Source organism: Colius striatus, chromosome 1 (genome assembly GCF_028858725.1).
Source record: "Colius striatus isolate bColStr4 chromosome 1, bColStr4.1.hap1, whole genome shotgun sequence".
NCBI classification, from domain to species: domain Eukaryota; kingdom Metazoa; phylum Chordata; class Aves; order Coliiformes; family Coliidae; genus Colius; species Colius striatus.
Genome location: NC_084759.1, coordinates 61,629,078 through 61,649,258, shown reverse-complemented (window position 1 = coordinate 61,649,258; position 20,181 = coordinate 61,629,078). Strand labels below are relative to the sequence as shown.

General features: G+C 38.5%; 1 protein-coding gene across 1 annotated transcript in view; it reads left to right on the top strand.

Annotated features, from left to right (window-relative positions):
- Positions 1 to 20,181, top strand: part of RASA3 (RAS p21 protein activator 3) — a 127,489-nt gene that overhangs the window by 27,597 nt on the left and 79,711 nt on the right. Inside the window, exon 2 of the mRNA XM_061997197.1 lies at positions 11,518 to 11,635. Coding sequence (XP_061853181.1) covers positions 11,518 to 11,635 — 118 coding nt within the window. The remainder of the gene's footprint in view (positions 1 to 11,517; positions 11,636 to 20,181) is intronic.

Below are 20,181 nucleotides of genomic sequence, written 5' to 3'. Positions count from 1 at the left end.
AAAAACTACATTGTAACTGTGGTAGTTGGAACTTCGAAGTGTATAAATTTTAAAACACAACAGTGGTAATAACAAATTAACACATATGGCCTCTTACGATACTTGAATCAGACTTGAAATATTTGGGACAGAAACTCTTCTTGCAGTTATCTGTACGTAGAAATGGATGGAGCCTGGATCTGATGGAGGCTTTCAAACAACGTTAGGACAGTGGCAGTCTTTGCGGTCCCTGTTGTGCAGTATGTTGTCATGAAGGCTCTTGAAGTTCTTGATTTTGGTACTAGAAGATTTTTAGGAGTGATGATTCATTGTGGGAAGTGGAAGTCTGAAACACTAACAACTTAGAAGATGTGAGGTGACTAGATGACAACTAGGAAGATGGAGGGGAAAAGATCTTCTGTGTGGCTATAAGCATTTCACTTGGAGACCAGTGTTAGGTGTCTAGGCTCCCTGTCTAGGCAATGGATAGCGAGAGGAACTCATTTGAATTGTGATTCAGAAACCCAGTTATGTTCATGCCACAAATATTCTTCCACAGGAGTCTGCATAAACAGTAGATGTAATGCAGGGACCTAAATTGTTCAGAATGTTAAATTCTATGAATGCCTCTGTGGTTTATGTCTTGAAAGCAAGTCAGGGTTACAACAAGGTGAAAAAGAAGTGTCTGAAATAAATGATTATGAACACTGTTCATAATTCATAGATGATAACCTGAGTAGCAGGAAAGATGAATTACTGTTACACATTAAACTTTGATTCTGTCTCTTGAACAGAATTATTTTCCATCTTTTAAGTTGTTAACAGTGGTTTTTATAGGAAAATGTTTATGAAGTAGACAAAGATATAGTGGGGTAGAAAATGAGATAATCTGTGCAAGTTCAAACAGTGGAGTGTTTGTTTTTGGTGAAGCTTTTTGTGGTGGTCTCGTTCTGCCTCCCATTTTGAACTGATTCTTACAGGCACTCAACCATTGTAAGTATTAGTTCAGAGTGTTAGTTTTATTCTGTGGGAGACTAATATGTAGTGTCTAAACAGACATTAAAAATTCAACTTTGGATGAACTTTGTGGGTGTGGATCAGCAGCTTGTAGAGAATGCCCAGCTTCCAAAAATCATTGGCAGATTTGAAAAAATGCTCGGTCTCTGTATGACTACCTACAACAATATTTATTTTTGAATCTTGCTCCTATTTCTGTAAGAATAATTTCCACTGAAATGGAACAGACCTGTGTTTCTTAGAAGTTTGTTCTTACTGCATTTATTTTCTCTGGAAGGTAACATGACTGTATTTTTGCAGTTACTTCTTCAATGCAGAGATGAGTATGTTGGGTTGGAGCTTTAGCTGAAATAAATCAGCTTGTATACTATGAGTGGAGACCTGAGCCTGTGACTTCAGGTCAAGCAAGAACAAGTGGATGCTTAGGTACTCCTTCATGTCTGTGAACTTCATTCACTTGAACAATTCTTCCCCCAGCTACCACTAGGGAGACTGGTAACATGGCCGAGGGACTTTGTTCTTTATTTGTTCTTTAACATTATCTTTTCTCATCACTGTCCTATATTTCTGACTATAACTTTACAGCTTGTATTTAAAAATAACCTGATCTGCTATCAGCTTGCAATTCAGAAACTTTCAAAGACTTAAGCCTGAGTCTATTCAGATGCATATATTTTAGACTTGCATGAACCTTAGCACTGTGAAAAGTAGACACTGTTGGGAAAGGGGAAGCATTACTATTACTACTACACTCCAACTTCTAAGCAAAGAAGCTTAAGAATACTTTTTTCTTTCAGTTTCATACAAATTGAACAATTTTAACATTTATGACTTTTGGTTTTTTTCCCCAACTCCAGAATGAAGTGGCTTATTTGGATTCAAAATTGTTTCTTAATTTGTTCAGTACTTTTTCACTTTCCCTGTCACTCATACTAGCTGTTTTTTTGTTATTCTCCTGCCAACAGGTCTGAAAATATTTTAGCATGTTTTAAAACTTATTTTGCTAAACCCTGTTTCTGGCGAGGAGTGTATCATCTGATAATATCATTTTTTTTCCCTTTGTGAAGAAATCTTATTGCCTTTTTGTCTCAGCAAAGGTGCCTTGCGAGGATGGAAACGTAACTTGTAATATAGCTCAGCTTGTTGACTAGACTGATAATTGACTCTGTTAAAGGACCACTTTAACAGTAGAGGTTGTTGAACAAGCACAAACTGGAGGGACAGGAGTATTCCTTACAAGAACCCAGAGAGAACACTAAGTAAATAATGTCATAATAATGCCAAATGGGAATCTAAAAGGTAAGCAGAATATTACATCTATTGTTCTTGTAAAGTGGGATAGCATAGCTTGTTTTCAGAGATAGGTTTTAACTGCTTCTGATTTATGAAGAAAAGATACTTTCATAAAGTCATAGCAAAATATACCCATTTTGCTTGAATATTTGTTTGGGAAAAACACTTCTCTTTGGAAAAAATGAGAAGCTGAGCACATAGAGTTACACAGACATGCTTGCACTTTGGAGATAAGTTATTGCCTGAATTCAGTATTTGTCTTCATGCAGTCAGAGTAGAAGGATTTGTAGGATGTCTCTCTACTGACCCCCATTAGAATCATAGAATGGTAGGGGTTGGAAGGGACCTTTAGAGATCATCTAGTCCAACCCCCCTGCAGAAGCAGGCTTGTTGCTGAAATAAAACTTTAAATTAGAAAATACAGTTGAAGACAAACTGACCTAGGTGTGGGAAGAGCAAGGGACAGTGTCAGCTGCCACTGCCTTGGGTGTTTGCTCTCTGCAAACTTCTGAATGCTCCAACATGCTGAGCTGTCACCTTCACCTTGTCACTCTGACACCTCACCAGCACAGTTCTATTGGGTCTCAAGGCTATTTCATCTCTTGTCCTATTGCTTGTAACTGGGGAGTAAGAGACTGACCCTCACCTCACCTGAACCTCCTTTTAGATAGTTGTGGAGAGCAAACAGATCTCCCCTCACCTCTTTCCCAGGCTAAGCAACCCCAGTTCCCTTAGCTGCACCTCATAAGGCTTGTTCTCTCTCTTATTTGACTTTGTTAAATGGGAAAATGATTTTTATCTTCTTGAAGGAAAATACCTATTTTCACTCTTGTTGAAGAGAGACTAAAGTAAAGCAAGCTGGGGAGATTTTGGAACCTTCTCTCCCTTATGATGATTAATTTTGTAATAGGAAGAGTGCTCTGAAGATAGAGGAGGATGACATCCTTTGTATAGTTAATTCCTACATCTTAGATGTGTGTGATCTTAGCAGTTCAGGATTGCCATGAACTGCTGTGCTCTGAGTCACTGAGTTTCTCAATAGCTAGGCTTTATTTTGGTTTTGAACACCATGAGGCCAAAGGGCCAAACTGAACTTCATCTAAACTTGATCCTGTGAAACTGGTGTTAGTGAAGATGTTTCTAAATAATCCTAAAGCTATTGTGGACAACAGAATCATTAGAAGAAACAGAATTTATTAACATTGTTGGGTAAAACTTCAACTTTTCAGCAGTCAGTTGTTTTATTACTAGTTATTTAATCTAAGCAAAACGCATCCTTTGGTAGATTTATATTTTCCATGTTACTGTAAAAGTTTTTAGTGTCACTTGTGATGCAAATCAGTAAAGTCCTGGAAGAGGGAGAGGATCATTCCTTTTTCATGGCTTTTCATTTTTTTTTATGCAGCTGTAGCATTTTGATCTACACTTAAAAAAAGAAAGATATTTGTAGGTAAAAAATTTCTTTTCTTAGTCACCTAGCTTTTGGGTTTCTGTGTGAAAAATATAAAGGCAGATAAAAACAATACTTATTTTTACAGAAGCAGCTTTTTGCTTATGCTGATGTTTGTGGAGCATCACTTTTTTCTTTAGTGATGACTTATCTCCTTATTATAGAACAATCAAATTACCCTGAAGTACAAAACCTCTCAAAAGAGAGATGCTGAATTTTTGGATTTTGGTCGCATTTTGTTTGATGTTGTAAATCATTTGCTTGTATTTCCTGTCTCATACTGTTCTTCTAAAAATAGCTGAAATTGCTTGCTGTTTGCCCAGCAGAGCTCCGTGATGGAATAGCCTGTTGAAAGTTACTTCCTCTCAGCAACTCTGCCTCTCCTGCAGCCCGACTCCTCTCCCTCATGGCCTCCCACAACAGATGTTCAGTAACTTAAACTTTGCTGAGAGAAGGTCTTTTGTGACTTTAGGAAGCTGATTTTCTTTTTTAGAAAACAAAACCAACCAAACACAACAAAAAACCCAAAACAAACACTGCAAAACCCCCACTTCAAACAAATAACAAACAAAAAAGGCTACAAAAAAGCCCTGTAGAAACCACCAATCTAAACAAAGGTCACACTTCAGAGGCACAGAACAACATGTAGCCAGTCCTTACATTACTGAAACTGGTAGTAAAAGCCTCAGGACCATCAACCTAACTGAAGTTGAGATGTGTCTTGATGCCAAGTATTGTAGTTGAAATACAATCTGAATTGAAAAATAGTACATGGGAAGCTGAGTCTAACATTGTATCAACACAGATAAACAGTTAAGTCATCAGTTTTTCTGCAGAAATTCAACAAAGTCACATCAAAGAAACTTGGAATGCCAATACCTGTGCCACAGGAAAACTCCCTTTTTAATGAAAAGTCCTTGAATACCTTTTTCATGGAAGTATTCTACTTTAAAATGATCTGTTAAGAGTCTTTTTACACAAAATAGCTTCAGTTGTTAAAAAACAGCTGGACTGTGCCTTTTTTTTTTTTTTGTGGGGTTAAGTTATTATCCTAAGGGAATCTTTAGGGAAACCTGATTCAAGCTGTTAGACCAGGATATTGGCAAGAAGCATGCAACCAGTTACATTAATGAGTTGAGGAGAATTATGCTTCTCCTCTACAACTAAAATCTTAATTTTGCAAACAGCTCTCCTGGAACTCCCTGTATAGACCTCTTCCGAGCTCTGGGATTTGATTAATGGCCTTTGTGCTATGAGCATTTAAGTACTTCATATTATGACAAGATCTTTGAAGCCTCCTCTGTGTTTGTTGTCTCTCAAAAGAAAAGTAAGGCTGTCAGCCAGCAGCTTCTCATTGCTCTCCAATGAAAATATCCTCAGTCATTTTTGTTACACCCTGAACATAAAGGCAAGATGTTGGACTTTCAGGGCTGCAGAAGGAGAAGTGTAATGTTTGATCACATGTGCATAAGAAAGAAGGGATTTGGCTACTGCTGTTCTGAGTAATAGGTCTGAGTCTGCACCATTGGGGGTTATAGCTGATTAGGCTGATCTATTGTTACAGCTGATGGAAAGGGCTATCATTTGCTGCCTCAGAACTGGTTTCAGATCAGAGGAAGATCTATATGAGACTTCCTAACTAGTATAGTAGAAGTTTAATCTAAGGGGTAAAGGTTGTGTTGTGGTAGTAGGGTACAGTGTTTACTAGTGAAGTAGATTGTGCAGAAGGAATTTTATCAGATGCCAAATGTTCCCATCACAAGGCTGTGAAGGCACTACAACTCCTCTAAAGATACTTTGATCTAAGTAGGCATAAGTAGTTCTTGTCACGGAGATATCATCTGGTGGTGGTCTTCAGTTTAGTGCCAAAGGATTTGGGGTTGATACTGCTTATTGCCCCTAAGCAACGGGATTTCCATGGGGAAATCCTTGTCTACATTGTAATTACTGTTACCTTGCTGGTTACTTGCTGAAGTAGCATTAACTGTGGTATCCAGTTGCTCTGGGGTGGTTGCTAAGGCCCAGGCCTTCTACTGTTTTGTTAAGGAAATGCTTTCTCTGGGTCTTCTAATATGATGGTTGTTTCACGTGGAAAGAGGCTGACAGGCAAGGGCTTAGATATTAAGGACAGGTCACCTAAAAATCTCATTTTCGAGGTCTGTTCATCAAAATCTGTTCACAGATGGCTATTTTTGACCTGGTTTAGAAATTTAATGCAATCTGTCCCTACATGAGAGCAAAGTGTGTGAGTATGTATGCACACATAAATACTGATGGTTAAAGCAAAGAGGTTGTTGGATAAATAGTATTTCTAGTCACATCTGTTTGAAAAGAAATATCTTTTAAAATGTATCATTTCTTTATTACGTTTATGAATTTCATATGTTTTTCTTATTTTCAGGTCATGTGACCTAAATACATAGGTGGAGGGAACAGAACATTTTTCAACACTTGGCATATATTGCTGAAAAGCACTTACTGCTTTTAGGTTACTGAAAGAAGTATGCAACAAGGCTAAGCTAATATAACATTACTCGGTAGTTGTACACTGAGTACACCATTTCTTGGAATCTCACCTTTAAAAATTAGTTTTTATTACTTTTTCATTAAAAAAAATTCTGTTCTGAAAGGTATACACAGTATGTTGGCATATTAATTATACACAAGTGTAACTGCAAATTCTGCTTTTTAAACATGATTAATTTCTTGTGAATATTACACTGGCTGTTTACTAAGAAATTGGTTTTGGATGTGAATAGATATTTTCTAACTATGGCCAATTGTATATTAAAAAGGAATTTTTTTTCAGTATATCCATCAAGGTATTGTAGTCATACTCCTCCCCTTATCCCCACCTCACCCCCAATAAGCATACCTTGCCAAAAGAACTGCTTTGCAGCTGTTTCTCTTCAGTTTAAATGCCTGTGTAGGCACGAAAGTTAACAGACTTCTAGATATTTCTGCATGTTTTAAATGATGTTGCATGGTGTCATCATTCTGTTTTAATTAAAACTACTTTAAGTATTGATTTAAGTTTGCTGGCATCTTGGTATTTTAGATATGTGCTAGGATTTGTGAATAAAGAGCTTTTAAAATATAAACTGTGACAGAGAATCAGAGCTCTGTGTGTATACACTTCCCTCTTTGTTTTTGCCTATTTGTAGATGCTAAAGAAATAATGTGTTTTCAGAAGAGAGAAAACTTGCAAGGAGTGCTCGAGAGAATTTTTTTCAGATTCCAGCACCTATATTGGTATAGAGAGCTTAAGAGAGAAGAGAAGCTTTTCATTCTTGACATACATTGCTGCTCTGTTTTTGTTCTTGACATGCTTGCATAGGAGCTGCTTCAGAGATTATTTTCCTGAATATGGAAGAAACAAAGTGGATTGTTGTTGGTTTTGGATATGTTGCCCTTTTCAAATTTTAGGTGTTTTGTTTCTGTATTCAAGTCTTTTGGCGTGCTCCCTGAAGTCAAATGCTGCAGCATTGAAAGCTCAGCTATATTTATTTGGTTCATTTTTTGGAGGTAGGTTTTTGTTTGCTTCTTTTACTGGAATAGTTTAGAAGATTGTTCTCCCATGCCATCTTGTTTAAAAACAATTATGGTGCTTCTAGAAGACAGCAAGTAAAATTTGTTGACACGCTACAAAGCCTACCTTATGTGCTCAGGTTGGCAGATGTGTGCTGGTGACCCAATACTGAGAAGCACAGGAGCAGCAGATTTTGTTCCAAAAGGTAGAAATAATGGCTGGCTGTGGTGCATTCTTTGCTTATCAGAAAGTCACACCTGAGGAATTATGTCAAAAGCAAAAAAAATACAATTCCAAGTACCTAAATTTCATTAAAAATACTAGATGCTTAAAAAAAAAACAAGGTGGAAAAACCTTAAGGAAATGTATATATGTATGTATATATTTGTTTATTCCTAGAAACAGATTCAGAGTTTTCCTTGGTTTACTGGATATGCTTCCAAGCATTGAAGCAGTGTTCTTCTCTGCCATATATACAGGAGAGACCTTTCTCTTGCTTCCCTTTTGTTGCAGGTGTCTTAGCAGGGCAGGGTTGTATAACATAGGAAGGAACAAGAAAGATGAGTATTTTTGAGTTCTTCCTTCCTATTTTTTCCAGGCTGTTGGGTTCCCCATGCCTAGCTCAAGCAAGCTATCTGTAGTACCTTTGGTGGTCCATTTTTAATCTCTAGTAACCCAGTATTCATTGGGAAAAGATAGCAAGCCAGTGAGGTATTCAGAATTGTCATCTGTTTTTTAAGACTTGTCCAAAATACCTAATAATAACCCTTGCATAGCTAAAGTCAGTTTTGCTTTTGAGCGCATAGTGCTAGGCTTAAGTACTAAATGAATCACACGGTTAAATTAGGAGCCATGCATATTAGAAGTGCAGGGATAGAGAGAAAAACTATTGCAAGCTTGAACTCATTATTCTGCTTCTGTGCCTCCAAACGAAAGCCTTATGCTCCAGAGCAAGTGCCTTCTGTATTTTAAATAGTTCAAGTCTTCGGTATCTTAAGAAACATTCTATTTCTTTTTTCAGTGGAAATCTGAAGGTTGTAAAGCTGAGTATATTGACTTTTTTGTCTGCAAACCCTCTCCAAGTTCTCTAGCATAAAGATACTTCACAAATACAAAGGAAGGGGGGAAGTGGAGCTGCCTCTTAAAAATACCATTGATGAAGATGCCTCTTCTATACTAGTATATTAAATTAAGAAATTCTTGCCCCAATTAAATGATTTAATCAGCTCTGGTGGTTGAAAATATGGAAATGGTGCATTACTGTATCAGGTATTGTGGGCTTTCTGTTTTTTTCATTTCAGTAGCAGCAGAAAAAAAAATAGTGAGCAAATTTTTCAGCTTGTAGATGGCTAAACAATGCCACAGAGGGACCGTTTTTGTCTTGGAGGAATGTAAAGAGCAACTGAAGCTCTAACAGAGTGCGTTTGTTGACATTAAATGTCTGGCTAGAGAGATGAGTCTTTAGCTATGCTTGAAAGCTTGACAGACTTTTTTTTTTTTCCTCAACTGCTCAGTGCTAGAAAAATCTAAACAGTCGTTGGTTGTTGGGAAGAAACCAGGTTTTTTTTTTTTTTTTGTAAGCTCCTACTCAAGTCAGTAACATGATTAATATATTGGGCTGGTCAATTAATCCCTTGTTCTACTCAGTGGTTTTTCAGGGCCTTTTTCCAGCTTGAAGAAAGAAATTACTGTAAAATGTCTTCTGCTATCTTCCCTCTGCACCCTGCTTTCTAATATTGATGGTGATGAGCTTTCATTTGCAATACAGTTTGTGCAGGCAGTAGTTTTTCTAGCAATTCTAAATGGTGTTTTCCTTTGCATTGCATTTAGGTTTCAGTGTTCTGGGCTTATCTGCTGTAAGTCTTTGTTCAAAGAGGACAACTGAATTTTCAGTTTTGTATTTTCAAATACAATTATTTCAGAGTACTCTGCCATGAGTAAGTATCAACTTTAAGCACTTAAGTTATTTTTGTGCATATCAGAAAACAAAATAAAAATAAAAAAATCTGGACTTGGTTTCGTGTATGTGCATTCATGTTGAAGCAGGAAGTGAAGACTGCAGAAAAATGAGAACTGCACATTTTTTTGGTTTAACGTTGAACTTGAAAAGTTTTATCCCATTCTTTTGGAAGAACTGTGGGAATAGTGTCCCAGCTTCAGAGGAAGACTTCCTTATCGTTCTGCTGCTGAGACTCTTCCTGTTGACACACGCTCTCTTTCTCCGGGGAGCTTTACTTGACCATCCAGCAAAGAGACTGGTTTCATGTGACTTTAATGTGAAAATAGATAAGAGAAATTTGGATACTGGGGACTTAGAGAGGGGAGACAAACTCGGAGATCACAGTCTGTGTGCAACTAGTACAGTAGAGTTGTAACTTGCTTGAAGTCAGACTAATGAGTAAAAGCTGAAGGTTTAATACAGCAGAATATGTTTGAATGCAAGCTGAGCAAGCCATTGATATCTTTTTGGCTAGAGCTGTTGCAGTTAAACTACTGCTAAACACTTTAACTTAGTTTAAAGCCACATTGGGAATGCCAGCAGATGTTCCAGTCACACCTTTGAATTACAGCAGAGCCAGCTTTTTTATAGTGTCTCACAACTCTGAAGGAAGTGGGAAGAATGCTATCAAGTTACATCAGCTGAGCAAGAGAGCAAAGTTATTTAGGAGAGCTCTAAAGTGAGGCATTGCTGTCTGAAACAATGTTTTCATGTCCCTTTTCAGTGCTACTTTTTATGTTCTATGCTTAGCTTCAGAAAATGCATGTATGTAACATCACTCATATTCAGACTGTCTGTAAGAAATGTAAATGTGGAATGTTTCCAAGGGCACATCATGAGTCAGTTAGCAATAGTGTGCCAGAAACAGATCCCTAGCAGGAAGACATGGAGTCTTGTGTCACTCTATGCTTTTCCCTTAAAGCTGAGGATGCAGGCTGGCTTCATCTTTCCTTGCAGTAGTATTTACATGCACATGCATCAGAGTGCTGTTGGACAGATCTACACAAAGGAAAAAGTATGCCTTTACTGAAGATAGACTTGAAAAAAGCAAGATGATTCTGTTAATAGTATAAAGCTATTTGGGAGCTGGAGACTAGAGAAGCATGTGTCTAATAAAATGCACTTAAGCCAAGCTGCAGACATCTGATGAAAAGCTATATTTGTTACTGTCATTTAAAGTTCCCTTCTCTACTGGAAAACAAACCTGTGTTCCCTCGATTTGTGTATTTTTGTTTTTACTTTTTTGCTCCCTGTGCTCTTACTAGGAGAGAATGATCTAGTTCCCATGCTATGTGCTAACAGTCTTTGGGTATTGGAAGAGTGAAGGTAAATAAGACCACGTGTATTGTGAACTTCTATTTAGTCATTCTTTGAGAGTTCTAAGTTTTGTCTTTAGAATGAAATCACTCATCTATGTAGTCCTAAAGTGCTTTAGCAAAGCCATATGGAGCATTTCCCAGTTTACTGTATGAGAGCTTTGCTTTTATCATTCTGACAAGGAAATCTGGTGCTCAGCCTTGATTACTAATGGATATGTAGAAGGGAAAGCAGCGATTTTATTCTTGTTTCATGCTTTCCTATTTTGTAGTCTCTTGGTTCCGCAGCCCTGCCTCTCTTAAAATACAGGATACATACATGTTTCTTGTTGCCATTTCAAAACAAATGTTTTATTATGAAGAATATTCATGACTTGAATGGTACCTTTGTGGAAGGACCTTGGGCAACTTCAGAAGTGCTAATCACTTCATCAAAGTGCTTTGAAGTCCAGGTACGGTGTAGAGCTGTTGGCTATAATGAAGTGACAGGTTTTCATCTCCACATCTGTGGAGAATGGTGAAGCTAGGGGTCAGTCTTCATTTGCTGTGTTCTGGTAATGCCTTTAGGATAAAGTCAGTGGGTTATATTGGAAAGCTTCATTGCCAAGCTGTGTTGCATTCCTGGTGTCTTGATTAGAGATGGGAGGAGAAACATTTTGGAGGGAAGCAGTATGAACCCAAATACATTCAAGTAAATTGGACGCAACAAACTGAGTTGTTGCTGGCTACTGCTGGGCTCTGAAGTCAGTGATTGCTGCCTTGGAAACAGAATACTACTGCTGAGGTCAATAAAGGCTTGACATTTGGGAAGAAAAACGCGATGTAATGCTTTGCTTTAGTCATGTTGTCCACACTGTGTTAGATGGCAGATGATTCAACTTATTGATAACGTTTTAATATGTAATTCTTCTGGGGTTTTTTTTCTTGTCTTTAGGCGAAGCCAAAAATCTTCCTACATATCCGGGGCCAAACAAGATGAGGGATTGCTACTGTACTGTAAACCTGGACCAGGAAGAGGTTTTCAGGACCAAAATAGTGGAGAAGTCATTATGGTAACTAAGACATGTATACATGTTCTGTTAACTCTTCTCATGCTCTGCTTACTCTGTTTTTTAACATTCCAAAGATACTTTTTTTGGGAGAGAGGAGATGATGAAGACAATCCTTATTCCATATCTAAGAATACTAGTGATAGAACTACTAATGTCAGGATTCATATCTGGATACATATGGGAAAATGTCTTCACCAAGGCAAGCTGTGTTAAATGTTTTCCTAGGAATGTACAGCCAGTACTTCCTCCTTTCTGTAATATTTATTCTGAAATTCACTAAGCTTCTTAGATCTCGACTTAGAAGGGACCACTGAACTCCATTTTGTGTCTTTCTGTGCTTACAATGTTGCATTGGTCTAGCTACTCTAAAGGGTAGAGTTAAGGGTTTGGTTTTTTTTTTTTGTCACGAGGCTGTAACTGAAAGGAAAGATTTGAATGTGAGATTATCTTGGATACTTCCTGTGAGACTGTAGAAGCCAAATGTAGAATGAAACAGAATGAAAAGCATGAAGCAAAAGTTACAATGCTTGGAAAACCCCAAACGTTAAAAAAGAATGAATGGAATAAGGCAAGGCTGAGAATATATGTAGTCTCTGGCAAGCAAAGCTTTCTTTAGAGTTGTGAGGGGAGAGAAGCAGCAAGGAATAGTTAACACTTGTAACTTTTATCTCAAGTGGGAAAAGAGTGAGAGTTAAGTAATACATTTAGGAATTTGCTATTCATCTTGTTATTGCAAATTACTTACTTTGAGAAATAGCTCTAGACTCTGCCTCCAACATCTTAGTACCTTAAAGTGGATTTTATTTCCTGAAGTTACTTCAGTTGTTCTCTCACGTCATTTTTTGATGTCTTTACTCCTCATTTTATATTCTGACATGGTATACTATGGTCCATAATGGGGACTTTTGTTTCTCGAGGTGTTTGGATCGGCTGAATGTAATTAGAATGTTTTTGAATGATGATGCTAATACTTTCCTATTTGTAGTGTGCTTTCATATTTTGAAAAGAGTGAAAAAGCAAGGACTGTTCTTGTATGTCTTGATAGTTATTTTTTCTGTTTGGTTTTTTTTTTAAGTAATTGCTGTGTTTACAGTAATTCAGCGTCCCTGAAGCAGTTTTTCTCTAAAAGTGAGTTTAAAAAAAACTTATTTAAATTCATTCCTGGGTCAACCAACTGTAGTCCTCCTGCTTATAACAAAGTTGCACAGTAGGTTGATTTTTTTTTTTTTTCTTTTCATTTTTTTTCCCCTGAAAGCTCATTAGTGCATTGCAGGGAAGTGGAAGGTAGGGAGTGGTGGTATATGAGGATAGCTGAAGTAATTTCCTTGAACTAGTCCAAGTATTTCTCTATTGAGGAAATAAACTCTTACAAGTAGAAATAAGCAACAAATGTAATTCCTTCAGTGAGAAAAGTTCCATCTGTCTTTAGGTATCATTACAGAGCTGAAAGAGGTACACTGAGGCTGTGCAGAACTGGAAGGTTTCTGGTTTCCTTTGGAGCTATGTTCTTTTCATTAGTTGAGGTGAATTCAGAGGAGAGCAACACAAGGATCAGAGGTCTGTAAAACATAATTAATGAGGAAAGGTTAAAAGATGGGAATAGGTTAGCTTAGAGAAGAGGAATGAGAGTAGATATAACTATGTAAATGTACTTTTTTTAAACAGCAAAAACCCTCCAAACAATGAACCTCCTTAAAATTTGAGAGAGGGAATCGCTCTATGTTCAGTATGGATATTGCAACTAATAATGGAATTTAATTGCATTGGGGAAGGAAGTGAACATTAAGATTTATTGTGAGGAAACATTGTCCTGTCTTTAAAAATTCTGAAGCAGTGGAGTGGGTTGCCCTGATTTTTCTGTATTTATTGCTGAGGGCTTTTAGGAGGTTCTTGATGACCAAAGTCATGACTGAAATATGGAGATTTTTCTGCTTTGGAACAGAATTGTTTTACAGTCCTATTTTCTTTGATCTAAGGCTTGACTAAAGATCTTCTTGGCCATTGTTTCTTCTCTCGGTTATTTCCTGTCTTTAGTGGTATTCTGCCTTCTCTCTGGGAGCTTCCCTTTGCAAATATTATTTATTAAAAACTTGCTGCATTACAGTCTCTGAATATCCACTTACTGACACTTATATCAACTGAACTTTGCATTTATAGTTGTTTCTCTGTCCTTTTTTGTTGCATAAAAGAAAAACAGACAAATACCAAATACAGGCATGTCTTGCCAATCTGTGAATAGAGTTTGTTCTTATTTCATGAGGCACACTTGAACAGTTACTGAATCTATTATGACTGTGTTTACATCTATTAAAATAAGTCCATGGACTTCCAGAGGAAGATGTTTTCCAAGTGATTTCAGACCAAACTGCAGTAGGGTATTGTTTTTTAGAAGAGTCTGAGGCGAGCACATAGCTGAGGAGCCAGTCATGCTATAACATTCTTTGATGCTTGTTTGTAAATTGATTCAACCCATTGAGTAACTGTGAATTATTGGGCAGACAAGTCTAAAGTACTCTAAGGCCCATATAATTTGTATGCAGCAGAGAACTACCTGCTTTCATGTATGATGTCCCGTTGCCAGGCACTTGCCAACAAAATGGCAAAATGTGTGTTGCATCCCTTTTTTTGAGATATTTGCTGCTGTGATATGTGATGTTGGATGGGAGCGGGGATGTGAAGCTGGGCCAATGCGTGACTAAAATAAGTTAATCTTGCCTGATAGTCTGCATGGCTGGCATTATAGGCTTTGACTATAGTTTGAAGGGGAGAACACTGGCTCTGCTCTGTTGTTCATGCCTATTTCCTATCATGTCTGACAATGGAACTGGCTTTTGCTATAAAGTAAGTTTTAAGAGTTGCCCGTGTTCTCGTTCATCCTAGTAACTCCTTGTAATGATTTAACCCCCAGCTGACAACTGAGCCCCACACAGCCACTTGCTCACTCCCCCTCAGTGTGAGAAAATCAACAGTGAAAGTGAGAACTTATGGCTTGATATAAAGACAGTTTAATAGGTAAAGCAAATACTGCACATGCAAACAAAGCAAAGCAAGGAACTATTCCCCACTCCCTGTGAGCAGGCAGGTGTTCAGCCATCTCCAGGAGAGCAGGACTCTAGCACACAAAACAGTGACATGGGAAGATGAATGCCACATCTCTGGAAGTCATCATGTCCCCCTCACCTCCCTTATTCTGTCAGCTTTTATTGCTGAGTGTGATGCCATATGGTGTGGGATATCCCTCTGGTCAGTTGGGGTCAGCTATCCTGGCTGTGTCCTCTCAGAACTCTTTGTACCCCCCACCCACTCACTGGCAGGGCAGGGCAAGAAGCAGAAAAAGCCTTGACACTGTACAAGCACTGCTTAGCAGTAACCAAAACATCAACATTGTGTTATCAACACTGTGTGTGTGTGTGTTTAGCACAAACACAAAGCAGTACCATACTAGCTACTATGAAGAAAATAACTCTACCTTAGACAAAAACAGCACAATTGCTTAACTTCCAGTGAGCTTAAAATATTTTCATATAATCTATGAAAAACAAGATGCTTTGTGTGAATGTCTGAATTGAAGGTGTTTCACATACAGCCTTAGCACTACTAGCTCTGAAGCAATGTCTTCTCATTCAGATTTATCTGGGAGAAGTCAGCACACAGTCTTTCAGCATTATCTGCTTAAAATGACTTTCTTGTGTGCATGAGAAGGCTTCATTATAATTGAAGTCATGCAGAAACACTGTCTTGTGTACTTGGGAATTCAAGGTGTACTCGGCATTTAAAAAAACCCAAAACTGTTTACTCAGTCGGGCTTCATTAAGCTCTACTAAGTGCTGCAGAAATGTGTATTTTTCCAGACAGGCTTTTCTCCTGATGTAAAGCTTAAATAGAGCTAGCCAAGGAGAGAGAGGAAGCAGTTATCTCTCCTTCCCAAAGGGGCTTGGATGAATGTCCAATTCTGGCTTGCTTGGGATATCTGTGGCAGAGCCTTTAGACTCTGACTCGTGATCTCCTGTGTTTTGTACTCAGACAATGTAAGCAGCTGCCTCTCTGAGCTCTGTCCTAATATTCTGCAACAGATATTTATTAGGCTGCATCAGAGACGTGAGAAGGTAGCTGAGAGAAGTTACATCAAATCAAAAAAGAACACATCATTCAGAGCTCTTTAAGAACTGAACCAGCACATCCTGTTGCCCAGTTTGATGACCTTACTAGTGCTCTGAACAGAATCTCTGAGCCTGATGCCCTTTATCAAAGTTTGCATCTCAAAAACCAAGAGCAACCAGCATGGTGAACCGTAACTCCTGTTCAGCAGTCAGGTGAGACTCATAAATTACAATCAGTTAACTCATTCCCAGTATCCAGCCTCTGTCTTCTGTTAAACTGGACTGTGGCACTACTGCCTTGTGTTGGAAGATTGAGGGCTGCTGTGAGGGTAACGTGTTAGTTTCTGACTGAAACAAGTCAAGGGTTACAACATGGGCCAGATTTCTATGAAACCACAGAGCAATGCAAAAGTACTGTTTATTTGTGGCAGTTCAGAGTCATCAGACTTCTCTGAGGATCTTTGGACAAGCACAGAGAGTATGTGGGTTGGTCAGAGCAAGCTCTTGAGGTTGCGAGGAAGAGAGTCTTGAAGACTTCAAGCAACACTGTTTTCATAAACTCCTTGGCACAACCTTTTAGTAAATTCTAAGAAGGTCACATGCAAGTCATAAGATATGAGGGAGAAGTCGGTTCGAGCCAAGATTTAATATGCTTCTCTGTCTTGTATTTGTTGTTCAATATTTATGTTGCCATCATCCACAAAAGCACTGAGTAGAATTGGGTCTGTTCCGTATAACCTAGCAGAAATGTACATGAAGGGACTAATGTCTCTTATGTCCTAAGGAACATGTGATAAGAACTACTTTTTAAAATGTACAGATCTACATTTCTTTAGTTCTGAGCAGCAAGTAACAGCCTGACAAATTTTGCCTGTTAACTGTTGCTGAACTGGTGACTTATCTTTCTCTGTGAGTAGCTTCAAACTTAAGGCTCCACCATCCAGTACTTATTCCTATCTACAGATCTTCCCTGAGTATAAGCTTTCTTGACTTGTTGGTAAGACTGACTTTACTGTTTGCATTGAATATTTCCATTCACTTAAAGGGCAGTGTCAGCTGCAACAGGAAATCAAGGCAGCTTCTCAAATCATAGGTGAAGAATGGAAGGAATGTGACATCTCTAAATTTGTTTCAAGGATATGAATAAAGGCAGAAACTGTTGTACATTAAGAATCAAATGGCTGACAGTGTGTGCTTAAGAGAGATGAGCCAAGTGTCTGAGTCTGATTATTTAGTTCTTCACTATTCCACTGAGAAATTTTTCACGTGCTAAACATAGTGATCAAAGCCTGAATGAAACAGCAAATGAAGCCAGAGGCACTTCCCCCCCCAGTCTGTTTTTTCGCTAGTCTCCAGTGAAGGTAACTGTGAACTACAAGTCTGCAGTGTGCTTGTTGAGTGCACAACGAAGTGTGCTGTAAATCCATAGATCAGGCTGTGTTCTAAACATGAGGTTGCTGTATTGGATCAGGTAACAAGTTTAACTGGTAACTCTCAGAACTTTCTCTAAGTAATTCTACTGCCATATATAATGTTGTTATTTTTCAATTCTAGGTTTGCTTAAATCCTTTATTTTCATATGCTTGGAGTTCATGGTTGCATAGCTAAACTCCAGTGTTCTGATAACATCTTGGATGCAGGCCACTTCTCAAATTTTAAACACAAAGTTGTTTCCCTTAGTTGGAGCATTGCCAAAATTAGCTGTTGTATCTGAGTGAGCTCCGTTAGCTGCTTCCATACTCTTACATTGCTCTTACATTGTTCCCCAGCACAGAGGCTTGAGTAAAGAGGTCTTGAGCTGGATGCTGTAGTACGTTCTGCAGTTTCTCTTCAGCATGCTCCCAGCTCACTCCTTAATGTGCTCCCTGTTCCAGGGCCTGCTGTCTTCTGCACCCCATCAAACTGTGGCTTGAATTCCTAATATCAGTAGACTTCAATTCTGAAACACCCCAAGACTTTAAGGGAAAGGGATAAGATGGGTATGGGTACAACTTCAGCCTGGTCAGTGATCTTATTGAAGGCAAGGACTATATGGTTGTGTAGGGAAGTAATGGAGTTGGGAAGTGTGCCAGGAAAAGAAGCAAGACTTAATGGAAGGAGGAGAATGAAGTAGGCCTTGAGACCCAAGACAGGGTTTATGAATGGAAGCATTTATCTACGTGAAAAGCCACCCATGTGAATAACAATTGTTGGTGTTGTAGGCTGATTTGAGTGTGTTTTTTTTTTCTTTTCTTAAAAAAAAAGTAAATGCAGCTGTAATGTGACTTCTGTTGTTTGTGTGTCGTCTTACAGAATATTTTGGGAGGTGTCTAGGGGCCAAACGGCTGCTGCTTCAAGTTATCATAATCCCTATAAGCCTCATTGAGCCAAACCAGCAACTGTCAAGTGAGGATGATAACTATAGCTCGAGTGTCCGTCTCTTCTGAGCACAGGGCTGAGAAAATGCACACTGCTTTATTTTTTTTTTTACTGTGTGTAGTAGGGATGATTGGGGCTATAACACAACACTGTCCATCTGGGTGTGTCTGCACAGTGACATGAGGAAAATTTTTCTTAGGCTCAGTGAATGTCTGGAAGACTGCAGCCTACACTCTAACAGTGGGCATAAGCGGTATGTTTGGGTTTAGTTATTGCCTTCTGTGCCGTATACTTCCTGCTGTGTGCTTCAAATGTAATATGAGGTATTTTTAAGAAACTATGTAAGGAAGCTACCAAAACATCTGCCAACATCAGCTCTTACAGAGCCTGTCTAACTCCCCTGTCATCTTGTAGCTCTGTGGCTGGCGGAAGACTGAAGTGTATTCAGGTTTTATTTGGCTTGCTGTATGTGCTTTGAATGAACCTCCTCTTCTTTACTCCACTCCATTTACATACGCTGGAAAGCCTAGTGTAAAGCGTATTAGCCAAGTAGTAGAAAAAACTTAGTAGTAGAAACAAACAAGTGTACTCCTCTGTACAGACTGATTTTGCTTCCCACTCACATGGCAATGTGAACTCTGATCTTCAGTTCATGCAGCAAGATAAATCCAGTATTTCTAAACATTTTAAAATAGCCAGAGGATGTGGAGTTGTCTGTGGCATGTTAATAATCCTTACTTTCAATTACAAAAGCAGTTCAAAAAAAAAAAAGAAGCCATACACAAAGAGTTCTAGTTTAAGGGGTTTCATTATTATTCATCATGTAACTCTTTCACTTCATCCACTGAAGTACTGGTGCCAAAATAAAAACAAAACCGCTTTAGCAAATCCTACCTATTGAGAAACAAGGATGAGGTTTTGCAACACAGCCTGAAACTAAAGAAATGTTTCTACACTGAGGGGTTTTTTTTTATGAAGTCCCTTCCTCTTTGTTAGTATGATTTGTGATGATTTCAGTAGGTGTCTGAAGGTATGGAACGGAAGTTGTAAGTATGCCTCTGGAATTAAGTAAAACATGTTAATGGTGGGTGTCAGGAGGTTTGGGTATCCCTTTTTTCTGTTGTAGCTAGCAACAGGACAAGGGGTAATGGGATGAAGCTGGAACACAAAGTTCCATTTAAATATAAGAGAAACTGTTTCACTGTGAGGGTGAGGGAGCCCTGGCACAGGCTGCCCAGGGAGAGTGTGGAGTCTCCTTCCTTGGAGGTCTTGAAGACGTGTTCCTGTGCGACCTGATCTAGGTGAACCTCCTTCTGCAGGAGGGTTGGACTAGATGATCTCTAAAGGTCCCTTCCAACCCTTACCATTTTATGAAGAGTGAAGAAATTTTGAACCTTTTCTAGAGGAAGAGGTTCTCATGTTTAAAATGAGGATTCTCTTCCTTATTTACTTTGATTCGACTTGATCTACATAGTGATTTGTTTCCCTTCTCCTTCACTGTTGCCTTCTGAAAACACCTGTTGCCAAAACACACAGAAGAGATGAAAAGATACATGCTTTGAAATGGGAAGGGCTCTAAGCTGGATAGCTGTGCATGAGATAAACAATACCTAGAGCGAGCATTTTGAGGTTCAATTTCCTGAGATGCCTGTTCCATGAACATTCAGAACAAGCAAGTATTTGAGGGGAGAGTATTCCTGAAGATTCAAATCCATTGCACTCTTTATATTTTTACTTGGTGCGTGTATCTCTTCTTTCATGAGAGCTGAAGAAACATCCAATGGAAGTTGTTGTGACGAGGGATAGTGTATGTGTCAGTGGTAGGGACTGTATAAAAACTGTACAGTAGGAGAGCTCTGCGCTTACTAAGAAAAGGTCTGCTGAGGTAGAGCTTTTCTCCTCCAGGGCATAGATAGCTAATAGGTATGTACTGGAAGAGATGGAGTGTGAAATGAGTATGTGAGACAGGCCTTTGTGTGCCTGAAAGCTGGGAGCAAGAATTCAAAAATTGGTACAGGTCTTCCTCTGTAATTTCTAATCCTACCAGGAAAGCAAGAGACAGTGTTTTAGGAAAAACTTAAGAGTAGT